The sequence below is a fragment of the Podarcis tiliguerta genome (genome assembly GCF_965153285.1).
Source record: "Podarcis tiliguerta genome assembly, chromosome: 12".
Classification (NCBI taxonomy): Eukaryota; Metazoa; Chordata; class Lepidosauria; order Squamata; family Lacertidae; genus Podarcis; species Podarcis tiliguerta.
The window spans coordinates 31,444,125-31,458,142 of record NC_139545.1 but is presented as its reverse complement, the minus strand read 5'-3'; the positions used below and the strand labels follow the sequence as shown (position 1 = coordinate 31,458,142).

Below are 14,018 nucleotides of genomic sequence, written 5' to 3'. Positions count from 1 at the left end.
ATCAGCTGTGACATTCTTGCCTAGGAACATTTCCTTTTGAAACATTTTGTGTGTGCTAACTGAGTAATTATGCAAAAATTGGTTGGTTGGTTTTGCATATGACTTGATGGCTATCAGGTTTAGATGAACCTAGACATTTCTGGTGTGGGCTCCATAAAGCCTATACTGTATGAGGGGGAAAACTGTGTGTGGTGTGTTTAATAATATCTGGGTATCCTGCCACTTATTTCACTTGACACAACGAGAGATAAAATAAATGCATAGTGGCCAGTCTCAAAGGAGTGTGTTGGTGGTTGTAGTTGAGTTCACTCTATCCAAACGTCAGACTGTTAAGGGCCATTTTAAAATGCACAGGCGAAAACCTTATGCATGACAGATAAACTGTTGTCTACCTCCATGGGCGTAACCAGGATTTTTGTTAGTGGGGGCAGGACTGGGGGGGGGGGACTTTTGTTTGGAGGGCAGAACCTGTGTGATTGGTCAGTTAGTTGTTTTACTTGATCTGCCCCCGCCTTGACTACACCCATGTCTTCCTCACTAACAGTAGACCTCTCTCTCTCTCTCTCTCTCTCCTTTCTTCTTTCTTCTAATCATCCTAAGCATCACCTTGGTACATGTATTTAGTACGATGTGGTGCACCTGCATGGAAAACTGTTTGAAAAACTGACTTGAGTGCCCATGTCCCTGGGGCTGTTCATGCATTCTGCAAGCATAGCTGTTTCTGGCTGCTGCAGGAAATGCTACTTATATCTGAGCCTGAAGAGGTAATGCAACTTCTGTTGCATGGCAGCTCACGCTGTGCTGACCTGTATTATGGAGTAAACTTCATGCCCCAAGTTTTAACAGGGGACATAGTCAGGATTTTTGTTGGGGGAGCACAGAACCTCAGATATGTACTTATTTTGATGGGGGGGGGAGCTGCTCACCTGCCTTCCCTTGGCTATGCCCTTGACAGGGCCACATTGAACCCCAGGCTTGAATTTCCTCACCCCTGCTCTGCCAAATTAATAGTATTATAATCTATATTCTATCTTTTGCAACAGCCCTATAAAACACACAGGGAGTGCCCTGCACCCAGGGCAAAGAGCAAAAAGCAAATGGGCATGCTTATTGGTCCCCAAAGCAAGCTGGCTTTGGGGATGAAATGCCGGGCCAAGGCTATGGTTGCCTAGTAAGAACTTTTATTATTTGTTTGCTTGTTTAGTCAAAGGGCGCGACTCCCTTAAGCGACAACTCCTCGGGCTGCAGCTTAGTCATGAGGAAATGAAGCCCTCGGGGATTAAAGGGTATTTATTCCATCCCAGAAGCTGCCAGTTATCCATCCCCGGCGCCGGCGCTGCTCCTCCTCCCTCAGCTCTGTCACCAGGTGGGCGGGAAGCGAGGCCGGCCAAGCGCCGCCCCATCGCAGGGCCGCGGGCCGGGCTGGTTGGCTCCGTCCTCGGGCCTCATGAGGCAGCTAGCTCCGGGGCGGGCCGGCCTAGGCCCTCCTCCTCCCTCAGGTCGGGCGGCCCGAGGGTAGTAGGATGGGCGTCGAGTAGGCGCCGGCCTGCTCAGAGGAGCCCTCGCGCGATGGCCGTGACAGGGCCTCGCTCCCGAGCGCCGCTGCTGCCGCCGCCGCCGCCTGGAAGCCTCTCGTGGCTCCGGGGCGCCTGAGAGGAGGACGACGAGGAGGAGGCGCCTTCTTCCACCGCCCCGCCGAGGCCCGGGGCAAGGTGAGGGGGAAGAGAGGGAGGTGGGCTCGCCCCGGAGGAGGTGGGGAGGGCGGCGTGGCGAACCCCGAGGTCGGGGTCACAAGTGTCGTGTGGAAACCATGTCGCGGGTGGGAGGTTTCGGCCTGGTTCGACCCCGACGAAGCCTCCCAAGGAGCCTTTAGGGAGAGGTGTCAACTGCCCTTTTAGCCGGGGCGCCCTGGGGCCAGAAACATGGGCGTAGCCAGAGGGGTTTTTTGTTGGGGTGGACCTCAGATTTGTATTGATTTTTACTGTTTTTTGGGGGGAGGCCCCCTTAGCTGTGCCCACGGGCAGAAGCTCAGAGTCCCCCACTAAACGCAGATGGCTCCCCGCCCCCCCCCCAAACGCAGCTGGCCTTGCTTACTACATCTTATAGTAGTGATGGATCCACACCGTCGCCTTTGGAGGAAAGCGGGGCTGGAGCGGCTTTTCTGGGTCGCATCCCAGGATCCGCGGGCTCCCAGCCTCGTACTTGGAAGCGGAGGATTCCATATAAGTGCTGGGAGGGAGAAATCATTTTATTTAATGGAATTTATATACACACAGCTTGATTGTGGCCTGTGGAAATAATAAAGCAATAAAAAATTTTTAGGAGAATTGGCAACCATAGCTTAAAGCCTTCAAAAACAGTGGGAAGCCACAGATAAAGCACATGTCGACTTTCTGAATTTCCGGATAAGCCTGTCTAAACAAACATGTTTATAGAAGGTGCCGAAAGGAGGACGGCGAAGGCACCTGCCTGGTTATCATCACTAGGCAGGGAGTTCCAAAGTGCAGGTGCTGCCGCCCTAAAACATGCGAGTTCTTACAAGTGCGGAATGGGGATCATGTGGCACCTGCAACAGTGCCAGTTCCGCAGATCAAAGTTCAGTGGGCATCTGGGGGGGGGGGTAAGGAGATCATATAGGTTAACTACCTCTATACCTGCCTACTGCTTGAGCTTGCTGGAAGGACTGAAAGCTGAGTATTTCACAAGAGGAAGTGGGGAGGCAGCTTGGCGGGGTTGTAAAGGCCACCTCACGAGTGGCAGGCGCTGGGCCTTGATAACACTAGATAACACTATCTGAGGAAACCAATTGTCAGAAACAGGAAGTTTCTGAAGTTTCTGCTGTGTCGAGGTGCCGCCCCGAGGGAGTATTTCTGTGAACATTTTAAAAAGCAGATCTTGCATGAGCTGCAACATAGGAGCAAATCCTATTTAAAGCAGAGGGCATGGTACTTCTGCTTGCAAAGGATAGATCTGTTTGGCTGCAGTCTGAGGTACGTTTACCTGAGAGAAAGCCCCATTGACTGCAGTGAGACTTAATGCAATGACTTTTGCTTAAACATGCATTGGATTCTCTCGTTAGATGGTTTCAAATCTCTCTGCTGCACTTGGTGCAGAAGCCTGAAAGACAAAAAGGGATGGGGTTTTTTAAAACCACATGTGGTCCTACAAGAAGGTGGTTTTAAAATGTAATGTTTAAACTTTCCTGTAGTTTTTTTGTATCATGTCATCTATGAAATGTGTTCTTTTCTATAGCAGTTCTAGTCCTCCAGCACATATCTTTTAAATATTAGGGAATGCTTTTTTTTTCATATGTTAACCACTTCTCCCAGTATGGGAATATGTAGGAACTCTGTGTTCCAGTTCTTTGCTGTTGCTGCTTCCAGGATAGGAGTGGGATAAAAAGGGTATAAACACTGGTGTGCATATAAAAAAGAAAAGTGACATAGCATTGGTGAAACTGACAAAACCACCTACCTTTGTCAAGTTTCACTGCAGAACTGGAAAGGTGTACGTAAAGCAAATTACATGGTGGCAGGCTAGGAGATTAAGGTTAGGCTGAAAGGTGATGAGTGACTGACCCAGTGAGCTTTATGACTTGAGTGGAGATTTGAACCCTGGTCTCCTATATCCAACACTCTAACCACTATACCATACTGGTGCTCTCACTATTCTCCCAGCATGCACACTTTGAATTTGTGCTATTAGAAGATAAAACACACAATATATTTTGTTAAGTGTAAGTTGTTGACCAATATTACTTGTAAGTCTTCAGATTTCTTGGATGCCTTTTATTACACACTTCCCCAATTTTAAAGCAAGTTCACAAATGGAAAATTTTAAACATGAAATTATGGATGTGGCCATTGTTGGTTATTACTTTATTGTTATACTTTCTTATGAAATGGCCAAGATTTATATTTTACTATGCTTAGAAAACCAAAATGTTTTTATACTAGTTCAAAACATAGTAAAATATTAAGTATGAGGCATCTTCAAAATGAGGTATAATCACACACTAATTGCATGGAAAGAAACAGTATGTTCATATGGTCAGTGTTGTTCTGCATTTTTATCTTATGTTTTCAAGCATAACATAATTAGTGTTCTTTCTCTCTCTCGGCAGAAATCTCTTCAGGAAATGGCACCTCCTAAATCCTTAATGCATTTTTTGACCTTTACATTTGGATCAGCAATTGGATTTTTTTTATGTTATTTGCTATTTAGTTTAGTGTTGGAAGAACAAGTTAAAGTTGAGCCTCATCTTCTTTACAACAATCCTCATGGCCATCACTCAGATGATGATGATGAAAGCCATCAGCTGAAAGGACAAATGAATTTCAATGCAGATGCTGGGCAACATAAAGGTATATTTATGCAGCTGTACAGAGCATTATAGTTCAATTTTCTTTACAATATATAACCTTGTACTTCCCTCGAAAATGGATTGTACACATATCCCATGTTATAAGTATTCAAACTAAATAAATAATCCATGTATCTTTCTAGCATACAGGCTTAAGTTTTTCCCTAAATTGTTTTGTAACATTAAAATGTTCTGAGTCCACAATTAAATGCCAAGAGAAACCAAATGCCTAAAGAAGCCAGCAGCTCATTATCACATCTACTTTGAAGTGAGTTACATTGCATTAAATGTGGCTTATTCTCATGGAAGTGCATATATGATTGTGTTTAAGTTTGTAAAGCTGAAAACTTGTTGCTGGTGGCTCCACCACCACCCTCAAACCCCACCCCATACTGCTGATATCTAGGAATCTGATAATTTCTTCAACTTCCCAACTCTGGCACTCAGATATTGTAAAAGTGTCTGGGAATTGAAATACTTTTCTTATCCTGTTTAAAGAGGATGGAGAATATCTTAACATAATTTATCATTTAAAAGAAAGTGGATGTCATGATAAACTTTAACTGAGGTGATGTTCATTTACAGTGTAGACAAGGATAGTTCAAAGCTTTCAGCATACTTTTACAAATCTTTTCCATTAGCCTTGCTCAGTATCACCCCTCCCTCAACATGCCAAGTTTGTAGAATCTTGCACCATAAAAACTGCTGGAGCAGCTGTCCCATTATTGTGGCTGCCAGAGCTATGGCAAAACCGTGTTTGTTTTGAACTTTCTTTAGAAGTACAGTATACACCTTTCTGATGTGCCAACTAAGGTATTGTATCTGCCATTTAGTTCAGCATACTTTGTTTTTTGAGGGTGTAGCTCTAAAAAATTGGCATATAATTACTTAGAAGTGCATAAATAAATATGTGGTGTTCTACTTGTGTGAAAATTCTAACATACTAATGGTATTTTGCAATTTTGCTTCCCCACACCCCAGATGAAAATAAAAATATTGCTGAAGAACTGTACCAGAAAGTAAGAATACTTTGTTGGGTGATGACTGGACCTCAAAATCTGGAAACGAAAGCCAAACATGTCAAAGCTACTTGGGCCCAGCATTGCAACAGAGTGCTATTTATGAGCTCTGAGGAGAACAAAGACTTCCCAACAGTGGGATTAAAAACCAAAGAAGGCAGGGATCAGTTGTACTGGAAAACCATCAAAGCTTTCCAGTATGTACACGATCACCATCTTGATGAAGCGGACTGGTTCATGAAGGCAGATGATGACACGTATGTTGCACTGGACAACTTGAGATGGCTTCTTTCAAAACACAGTCCTGAAAAACCAATTTATTTTGGAAGGAAATTTAAGCCTTTTGTGAAACAGGGCTACATGAGTGGAGGCGCAGGTTATGTGCTCAGCAAAGAAGCTCTGAAGAGATTTGTGGATGCTTTTAAAACCAACAAATGTACTCATAGCTCTTCTATTGAAGACTTGGCATTAGGCAAATGCATGGAGAGTATTAATGTAGAAGCTGGAGATTCCAGGGATACAACTGGCAAAGAAACTTTTCATCCATTTGTTCCAGAACACCACTTAATTAAGGGATACCTACCCAAAACTTTTTGGTACTGGAATTATAACTACTACCCTCCCATAGAGGTAAGATTTTTGCGGTGATTGGAGCTATTATAATATCTTTTCACAGTCTAAATAGGCCACTAGAAAATACCTTTTAACTTTGTCTATATATAGCTGCCATATACTGTCATGTTGGCCCATCCAATTGAGAAATGTATTCTGATTGATTACTACACACACACACACACACACACACACTTGGATGTATCTGAGCCTTTCTATATTGAATCTATTTTTTCTAACACTTAAGCTTTATGGCTATCTTGCCAAATAAAACTGGGCAGGTGGGGGAAGAAAGAGTTTGAAATAGTCGTTTTCTTATGTCCCCAAAGTGGTTCTGCTATAGTTTGGTACTCTTATGACCAACTCTGAAACAAAGTACATTTCAAAAGAAAACTCTTTTTTTGCTTTTACGTAACAAAAAAACACATCCTGAGCACTGATTATAGTAATAGTCTATATTAACACTTAAAATATATTTAAAACATTTATTTCTTTATCTTGCCTGTTCATCATGTTTTTTCTCTTTCACGGCAGGGTCCTGGCTGCTGCTCTGACCTGGCAGTTTCTTTTCATTATGTTGACGCCACCACTATGTATCAGCTGGAGTATTTGTTTTATCATCTCCGTCCTTATGGGTACCAGTTCAGGTACAATCCTGATGCTCCTAAGGATCAAGGAAAGCAAAATTTAAGTGATGCAGCAAAGGGTGATATAAAAGCCAAAGCTGAAATGGAAAAGCCTTTGAAATCCTCTAAATAAAATGTTTGGTACTGCACTGAAGGCGCCTTATGGAATGCTGAACTAAAACATTTAGCTTACAGTGGAGCTAGATGGATTTCTTAAATAATTATAAGTGTTCCTTCATGTGGCTGCTGCCAACAGATTCTTTTCTAATCATGCTGGTAGCAAGGTCGTTTCACATGCCAAGAGGACTGCAAGGTCAAGTCTATAAAACTTTGTAGTGAGGAATTAAATGTCTTTAATCTTGATTCAGTAATGTATGCACACAAATCTTAAATTGAAACAAATATCTGTTTTCCACATTGACCCACAATATGCAGTATTTTAGTCGTTTTTATCATGAAACAATGCTTTGTGTCAATTCTTGGACACCTTCAATTAATTACATTAGATACTGTTGCATTCTTTGCTAAAGGATTCAACTGTGGAGTATTTAAACAGAAGCTTATCTTGACAAAGTTAGCAGTCAAGAAATAAGCCTCCTGCTTAGATGCCAAAGTTTAACATTTAGATCTAATTTTTGAAATGTTGGTGAATATGTTGGGTTTTAGTTTCATACATTGGAAGGAAGTCTGAGAGTGTTTGAGATGTGGCAGAAGGTTAGGTAGAAACTTGAATGAGAATCTTGAGTTCTGTAGTATTATAATGGGCACAGTTTCACTAGATAAATTAAAAACATATCCACATATATTTATCATGCTTCATCCAGAAAGTTGATTACTATAAGAACTACTATGATAGTACTATAGGAAGCAGCAGACTGTCCATAGCTCCATTCTGGTTTAATGCTATTAATTCCTTTTTTAAAAAAAAGAAAAATCTTTGTTTATAGAGCTGGACTTGCAACATAATGTGATATTTTGTTGCCTGTCTAGAATGTTAAGTGTTTGTTAGTTTCCATTTAGGGTTAGATGGCTGTTATTATTTAGTTCAACTTTAATAGTATATTCCTATTTCTTGTGTGACATCCTTTTGGTCAGTCTAAAACATTATTTCCCCTGTGTGTTTCAGATGGTTGTGTTGTTGTGTTAGGCTGTTTTAAAACATAGATCTTTATCCACACATGAAGGAGCTGTGTACTTTGTGCTAAACTTAACAGTAGTGCAGTTTTCCTGTAGCCATCATGCACTCACACTCTAGATACTGTGTACTGAAATATACTAGTTTCCCCCCCACCCAACTTCAAATTTAGACTTTTTCGCTCTATAGTCCTGCTAAAGTGATCTAACAAGGCTTGTTTTATGTTTGCCTTAAATTCATCATATTGATGATAACAGTGAGATTTTGTACTTGATGGTGTTTGCTGGTTAGAAATCATCGCCAAGTTTCCTGAACTCATTACTATGTGCTTTTTAATTGAAATGGAGCACTGGAGAATTACCACTGTCTTATAAGATTGTTTACTTCGAGGTTTCCATATGCAGTACACCTCTGCCTCTCTCCATTGTTTAGGCATGGGATAATAGTATTGTTCTGTTGCCACTGTTGCTCTTAATGAATGCTCAGTACAATCTTAACGTTTCTTCTTAACTAAGTAGGCTTTACCTCACATGAAAATAACAGACTAGATTTTTAAAATTTATACTATAGAACTGTCCATGGAGAAGTTTTGAAAACTGAAATTTCCAGAATGGTGTAGATCTTGGCTTTTAGACGTGCTGCTTCTCTGTTACATCCATCACAAGGGGAAAGTGCAAAAAATAATAGGCATGCCAAATTCTCAGAGCATCTCTGGTGACAGATGCATTGCTGAGACAAATGTTAAGCTATTGCTCAGTAGTAGAATAAATTTTTGCTTATGTGATATATAACATCTTTTTAGTCTCCAGCTTGTTTATACCCGTCTCTTCTTTTTGCTCCTTTCGACTTTAGTGGCATTCATCTGCCTGACCCATGTCACATGGCAATCTACCTCAAAGTATTTTCCAAGCACCTGGTATAAATTGCCACTGCTTTAGTGAAGTATGTGGCTAATCTTCGGATGGGGAGAGTGAACTATTCTAAGTCACTTTGCATTAAAGCATCAGAATGTCTGTTAATTTTTAGACCCTTTCTATTCATGAGTTCAGGTAGTTGAATTGCTGTCAGTTTGGCAGCAAAAGGGTACTCATATCTGCATACTTGAGGGACTCTCTAGGTTTACAGAAACTAAAATAAATTAAAATTAAACTCTCCTCAAGGTGCATGGAATATTGGTGTCAGTTGGGTGAAGATAAAGCAAACAAGATATGGGGGTGGGATTAGAAGGAATTGACCTTCTCGGGCCCCTAACAGCTTACAGGAAGTATGATGGGATATATTGCATCTGATTAAAAAACCTCTTCCCTCTGCATTATACAGAAATAAAGGAAAATATATATGTATATGCATTCTGGTTTGGAACCTGAGCCTTCTAGCACTATAGGAACATAGAAAACACAGAAATCAGCCTTATAGCCAGACTGCTTGTCCACCTAGCCCTTTATTGTCTCCTCGAACCAGCAGAAACTCTCTGGGATCTCAGGCAGAGGACTTTCCCATCACTTTCTACCGGATACTTTTAAGCATCCAAAGGCCTTGGAGGGGAGGACTTTGCCCCTGCTTTCCCCTGTGAGATTTGAAAAACAATAGAAGGCTACCGTTCCAGGCTGGTTGGAGCCCTGAACAGGAGCAGTTATTTTTCGTGTGCTGGGAAACACAGCAGCATTTTCTTGCAGGTGGCACTTGTATGCTTAATATTTTCCTTCATTTGGGGTGTGCTTGACAATCATTTGTATTGACATGGCCGCTCCTGGCATTCCAAGGAGACAAGATGCTGGCTCCTGGGAATTCAGTAGATCAGTAACTCAGCTGGTCCATTGTGTCCAGACTTCCCTAATTTGTTGCCACAACTACTGAGTTATTGTGAATAGTGTAAGACTCTCCCTCTATATGCTGTGTATATTGTTACAAGATGCATGGGATGAGACTTTTAAATCCTAGAATACACCCAAACTAAAACACCTTAATGTTAAAATATTGAAACTTTTTTGTTTATGGAAATAACAGCAGAACAAATAGTCAATTCATGAAGAAGATCAGTGTTCTACTCAAACCTGGCATTTTGCTCTCCCCTTGTTTATACCTATCTGAACACTCTTATCAATGCCTCTATTCTCTCTCATCTCATTCCCTCCCCCCATACACTCTTTCAGCGCTTCAAACTCTCCCCTCAACATGTCATTTTAAAAATCTGTCCGTCGGAATCCACCCAAATGTTTCGTCACATGCCCCTGCTATTAATCATTCTCCCTCTTCTGCTACACCCCCTTCCAAACAATTGTCTGAATTTGATGTTCCATGACAACAGAAAAGAATATAAATCATAGTTTAAACAGTACTACTGAATTCCACAGGTCTGTATTCCATTTGCAGAACTCATTTGTAACAACCCCTTCCCTGGATCAAATGGAAACTTCACAGTTAATAGAGCCAATACGTACAATGCCCATTGAACTGTCACAGGTGTCATGTTGATAGTTTCTTTTAAGGAATCTGATTTGAAGAACCACAACTGGTAATTCAGAGTCTCAGCCTCCTTCAGTATATCTGTTTCTTCAGAAACAAGAATGAGGCCCACCTTTAATCTAGGCATACATTTCTAAGAAGGATGTTTCTTGTAGGAGTCACAGAATAATTATTCAAAATTCCAGCAAGGTTAGCAGTTCCTTGCCCTCCTGCAGTGACAATTGCATATTCACCTGTATCCCCAAGTTTATTGTATGAATACAATTGCCCGTTTGCATCCACATTATTTTCTGATCCCTGCATCTTGACAGATTCTAGACATTAAAGCAAGATAGAGATCTTGTTCCCAACTTACCAAGGTTTCACATTTCTTTTTCCTTTTGGTTGAGGTGAAGTCCCCAAAGTTTTATGTTGTCTTTACAGCTGTTTCTCCAGGGTTTAAGACCCTCTGTTATTTTAGATTTAGAGTATTCAGTAGTCTTTTTCTGGTTCCCAACAGCCAAGTCACTTTCCCACAGACTCAAGTCCAGATCATAGTTCTCTCAAGTGGAGTGTGTTGGACAGTCATTTGTATTGGCGTGATGACTCGTGATGTTCCAAGGGCCCCCATACAATTTCTGCAAGCTCTTGCAGGAATGAATATGCAGCTACTGCCTCAATAGAACCAATCTTAATATGGTCCGCTACAGAATTAGCACCTTAAGTTTTACTTCCTCCCTATGTCTAGTCTTGCTGTTAACTCAGCAGTGGTGGAAAGGACAGACAGGACACCTCAAGCTCAAGCACCATTTTTTAAACCTCTATGGAATCGGGATTCATCCCAGCGTCTTTGTTACCTTGATTTGAATTTGGTGCTTTCTTATAAGGCATTATCTAGCCTCTACTACCTCTCCAGACCAAAATAACACTTGACTACACGGCTCTGGGTCTTCTCTTAAAGTTCCGGCTCACCAAAATTCTGGGGTATTCAGGACTTCACCAGTTTTATCTCATGATTTCCAAATTCTATGAATTTGGATGCTACCACTTTGCTTCCAAGTTGGGACATCTTGGGGTCCTCTAGAAGGCCCCTGGGCACCATTAGGCTTGTTTTATCAGCTGATTCACTCAGTCTAGACTTTCCTATTCTCAGAACAACCTGCTACCTGCATGGATCAGCCAAAGATGTGGCATGACACTTTGATCCTAGAATCATCAAAGCCAGAACACTTAAGAACATTAGCTGTATTTATAGAAAATAGTATGTCAAATGATAAAGAAGAACAAATTGTTTTACTATACTAACCTGGCATACCTGACTTCTCTCTTTACAGCTGTCATAACTCTTACCTATGCCTTTATTCTCTCTCCCCTCAACTGTTCTTGTTCTGATTCCAGTTTTCCATCATACACCCTTGCTGTGTCAGTCATTATTCTACTGACTTTTCTGTTCCACAGTGGATCTTAGGCAGTTTCACATTATTTGCTGAAGCACAGTTGCAGAAGCCCTTAGTAGGGTGGGTGGGGGTCTTCCTCATCCCTTTCCTTTCCCCCATGACATCCGAAAATCACTGCAAGGCTCCTGCTTCATGCTGTTTAGAGGTCCCAACAGGAATGGCCCTTTTTGGGGCCTGGGGATGCACTGCAGCATTTGACCGCAGGTCCCACCTGTACATCTAAAGCTATTTAAGTTGGGGTCCGTCCATCATTTGTATTGGCACAGCAACAATAGTACCACGTAGGGAGCAATGTTTTGCTTCATACATTGGTGCTTGTTTTATTTGCTGATTTTCAAAGAAAGGCTTGGATCTATTTCTACCAGTTACCTCCACATGTTACATAACACATCATTCTAGAAGATCCCCACCCCCCCAACCCTCAAGAGCAGCGGCTGTAGCTGGAAGTCTGAGTGTGCACTGTTATTTAGTCTGAGTGAGCCACCATTGTTCAGTATTGGGAGTGCAAAGGCTACCACTGAGCCAGCTAAACATTTATTTACTTTTTTGACCAGGAGTGCCTTTAGCAGGAGGAGGCACAGGTTATCTTCTGGGAAGCAGCTTATTACTGTGGGGTTCAAGTTTTCTTCCACCCTTTTCTTTAAACTATTTTCTCTCTGTGTGTTGTATGTTCAGTGTAGAGAAGCAGAATAGCACCCAGCTGCCAAATTCTGAAGCTCGACTCCTCCTCGTTCATCGCATCCCTGATCTTGGTTCTAAAAGATGGAAATCGTAGTATTCTATTAAATATCTAGTATTCTTAATTGCAAAAGCATGTTTGCATCTAAAGGCACAAGAGATCCCTTTAGGTATTGGTGTACACACTTGTGGATTGGCATAAAATAATGGCTAGCTGAGTTGGCCACGTCCACATCAAAGGCTTAAAGCATGGCTTTCTCCAAAGAACTGGGGGACTGTATTTTGTTACAGGTGCTGGGAGTTGTAGCTAAGGGGGTGGGGCAAACAACAGATCCCAGGATTTTTTTGGGGAAGCCGTAACTATTAAAGTGCTACAAATGCAGTTCCAGCGTATAGCGTGGATATGAACATTGCTGAACTGAAGTCAGTTTTGATCTGCATTGCTTTTGTATTCTTTTGTGTTATACAAAATGTGCTTGTCTTGTTCAGCTTGTGAAAAAACATTCAGCGAATCGTTGCCTAATCAGATTATTTTAATCACTTTTCTTTGAATTCACTTAACCATTTTTAAAGCATATTTTAAAGCAGTGTTCAAATTACTTTATTGTCAGAGTGATGAGATGGCTTCTGTACATATTACACTTCTAACTTCTTTGTGTTTCCATTTAACTATAATAATAAAGGTTAGGATTGTGAGACATCTATCTGTGGAGAAAGTATAAGCTGGTCCCATCCTTGATCTCGATGTATATTGTAAAATGATACCATACTCGGATTGTAAAGCTTTTTTTGTTGTGTTTCGTGTATTAACAATGTATATTGTGTACAACAAACTGTACAAATCTTACTAGAAACACATCTGAAAAGATAAACTTAACTGCTGAGCAGTGTATTGAGTTTTTAAGTGACAGGCTGAGGGTTTTTTCACAGCAAACGGTGGCTGACTGGTTTGTTCATGTGATAAATATAAATCACTGTTTTTAAATATCATCTTTGAAGTGCCTTTCTCCATTTTTTAGCAATTAATTTAAATGAAGTGCACAAATAAAAATAACTTATCTCAATTAAAAAAGAACTCCCTTGTGGCTTTCAATGGTATATGTTGTGAATTCCATTATAGTGTTCTGAGCAATGGATCAAGAGGTATCTGAGTTTTACTTAAGTAGACTCCTATTTAAATGGACCCATACTAGTCATGAGTATAACTAACACTAGGTACAATCCCCTTAAATGGATGGATACTGTGTTTATGTGCTTCTTCCTGGAAAGATGGATCATATAAAGAGAATCAAAGATCTGTCATATCTTTGGCTCATCTAGCTCAATTTTATTCTGATGCAGCAGCTGACATGTTTACCATTGTCACCTGATATATTTGTTTTAAACTCTATTTAACATTGTATTTTAAAATTGCTGTAGCCCACCCTGGATGTTGTGGTGAAGGGTGGATAAGAAATTAAACTAAGCTTTATAAGGTCCCACTTATTCTGCCAGCTCTGCTACCTCAAATCCAGAGAGCCCCTTTATCCTGTGTTTTCAGCTACTCTCTTCATTGGAGCTTCAGAACAATCTCTCTGTGCGCCAATAGGTTAACCGTGTGCCTGAATTAAAGTTTACTTATGTTGTACTACTGTAGATTTATTACTTTTTAAAATTTAAGCTAGAAATCACCACAAAGAGCCT

At 41.1% G+C, this 14,018-nt stretch overlaps 1 protein-coding gene across 2 annotated transcripts; it reads left to right on the top strand.

Annotated features, from left to right (window-relative positions):
• Positions 1 to 1,129: 1,129 nt before the first annotated feature.
• Positions 1,130 to 13,410, top strand: C1GALT1 (core 1 synthase, glycoprotein-N-acetylgalactosamine 3-beta-galactosyltransferase 1). Of its 2 annotated transcripts, none has more exons than XM_083405493.1 (4): positions 1,130 to 1,171; positions 4,124 to 4,364; positions 5,345 to 6,012; positions 6,529 to 13,410. In XM_083405493.1, exons 1-4 carry the CDS (start codon positions 1,145 to 1,147, stop codon positions 6,751 to 6,753), a joined length of 1,161 nt encoding a protein of 386 aa, XP_083261619.1. In that variant the 5' UTR covers positions 1,130 to 1,144; the 3' UTR covers positions 6,754 to 13,410. The 2 variants fall into 2 exon arrangements, with proteins under 2 accessions (XP_083261619.1, XP_083261620.1); XM_083405494.1 differs by lacking the exon at positions 1,130 to 1,171 and adding an exon at positions 1,364 to 1,712.
• The last annotated feature ends 608 nt before the right edge of the window (positions 13,411 to 14,018 follow it).

Coding starts and splice junctions, on each gene's coding strand:
- C1GALT1 (XM_083405493.1), top strand. CDS start 1,145: ATGCCGGGCCAAGGCTATGGTTGCCTA. Junction 1,172..4,123: donor GCCAAGGCTATGGTTGCCTA/GTAAGAACTTTT, acceptor CTCTCTCGGCAG/AAATCTCTTCAGGAAATGGC. Junction 6,013..6,528: donor ACTACTACCCTCCCATAGAG/GTAAGATTTTTG, acceptor CTTTCACGGCAG/GGTCCTGGCTGCTGCTCTGA.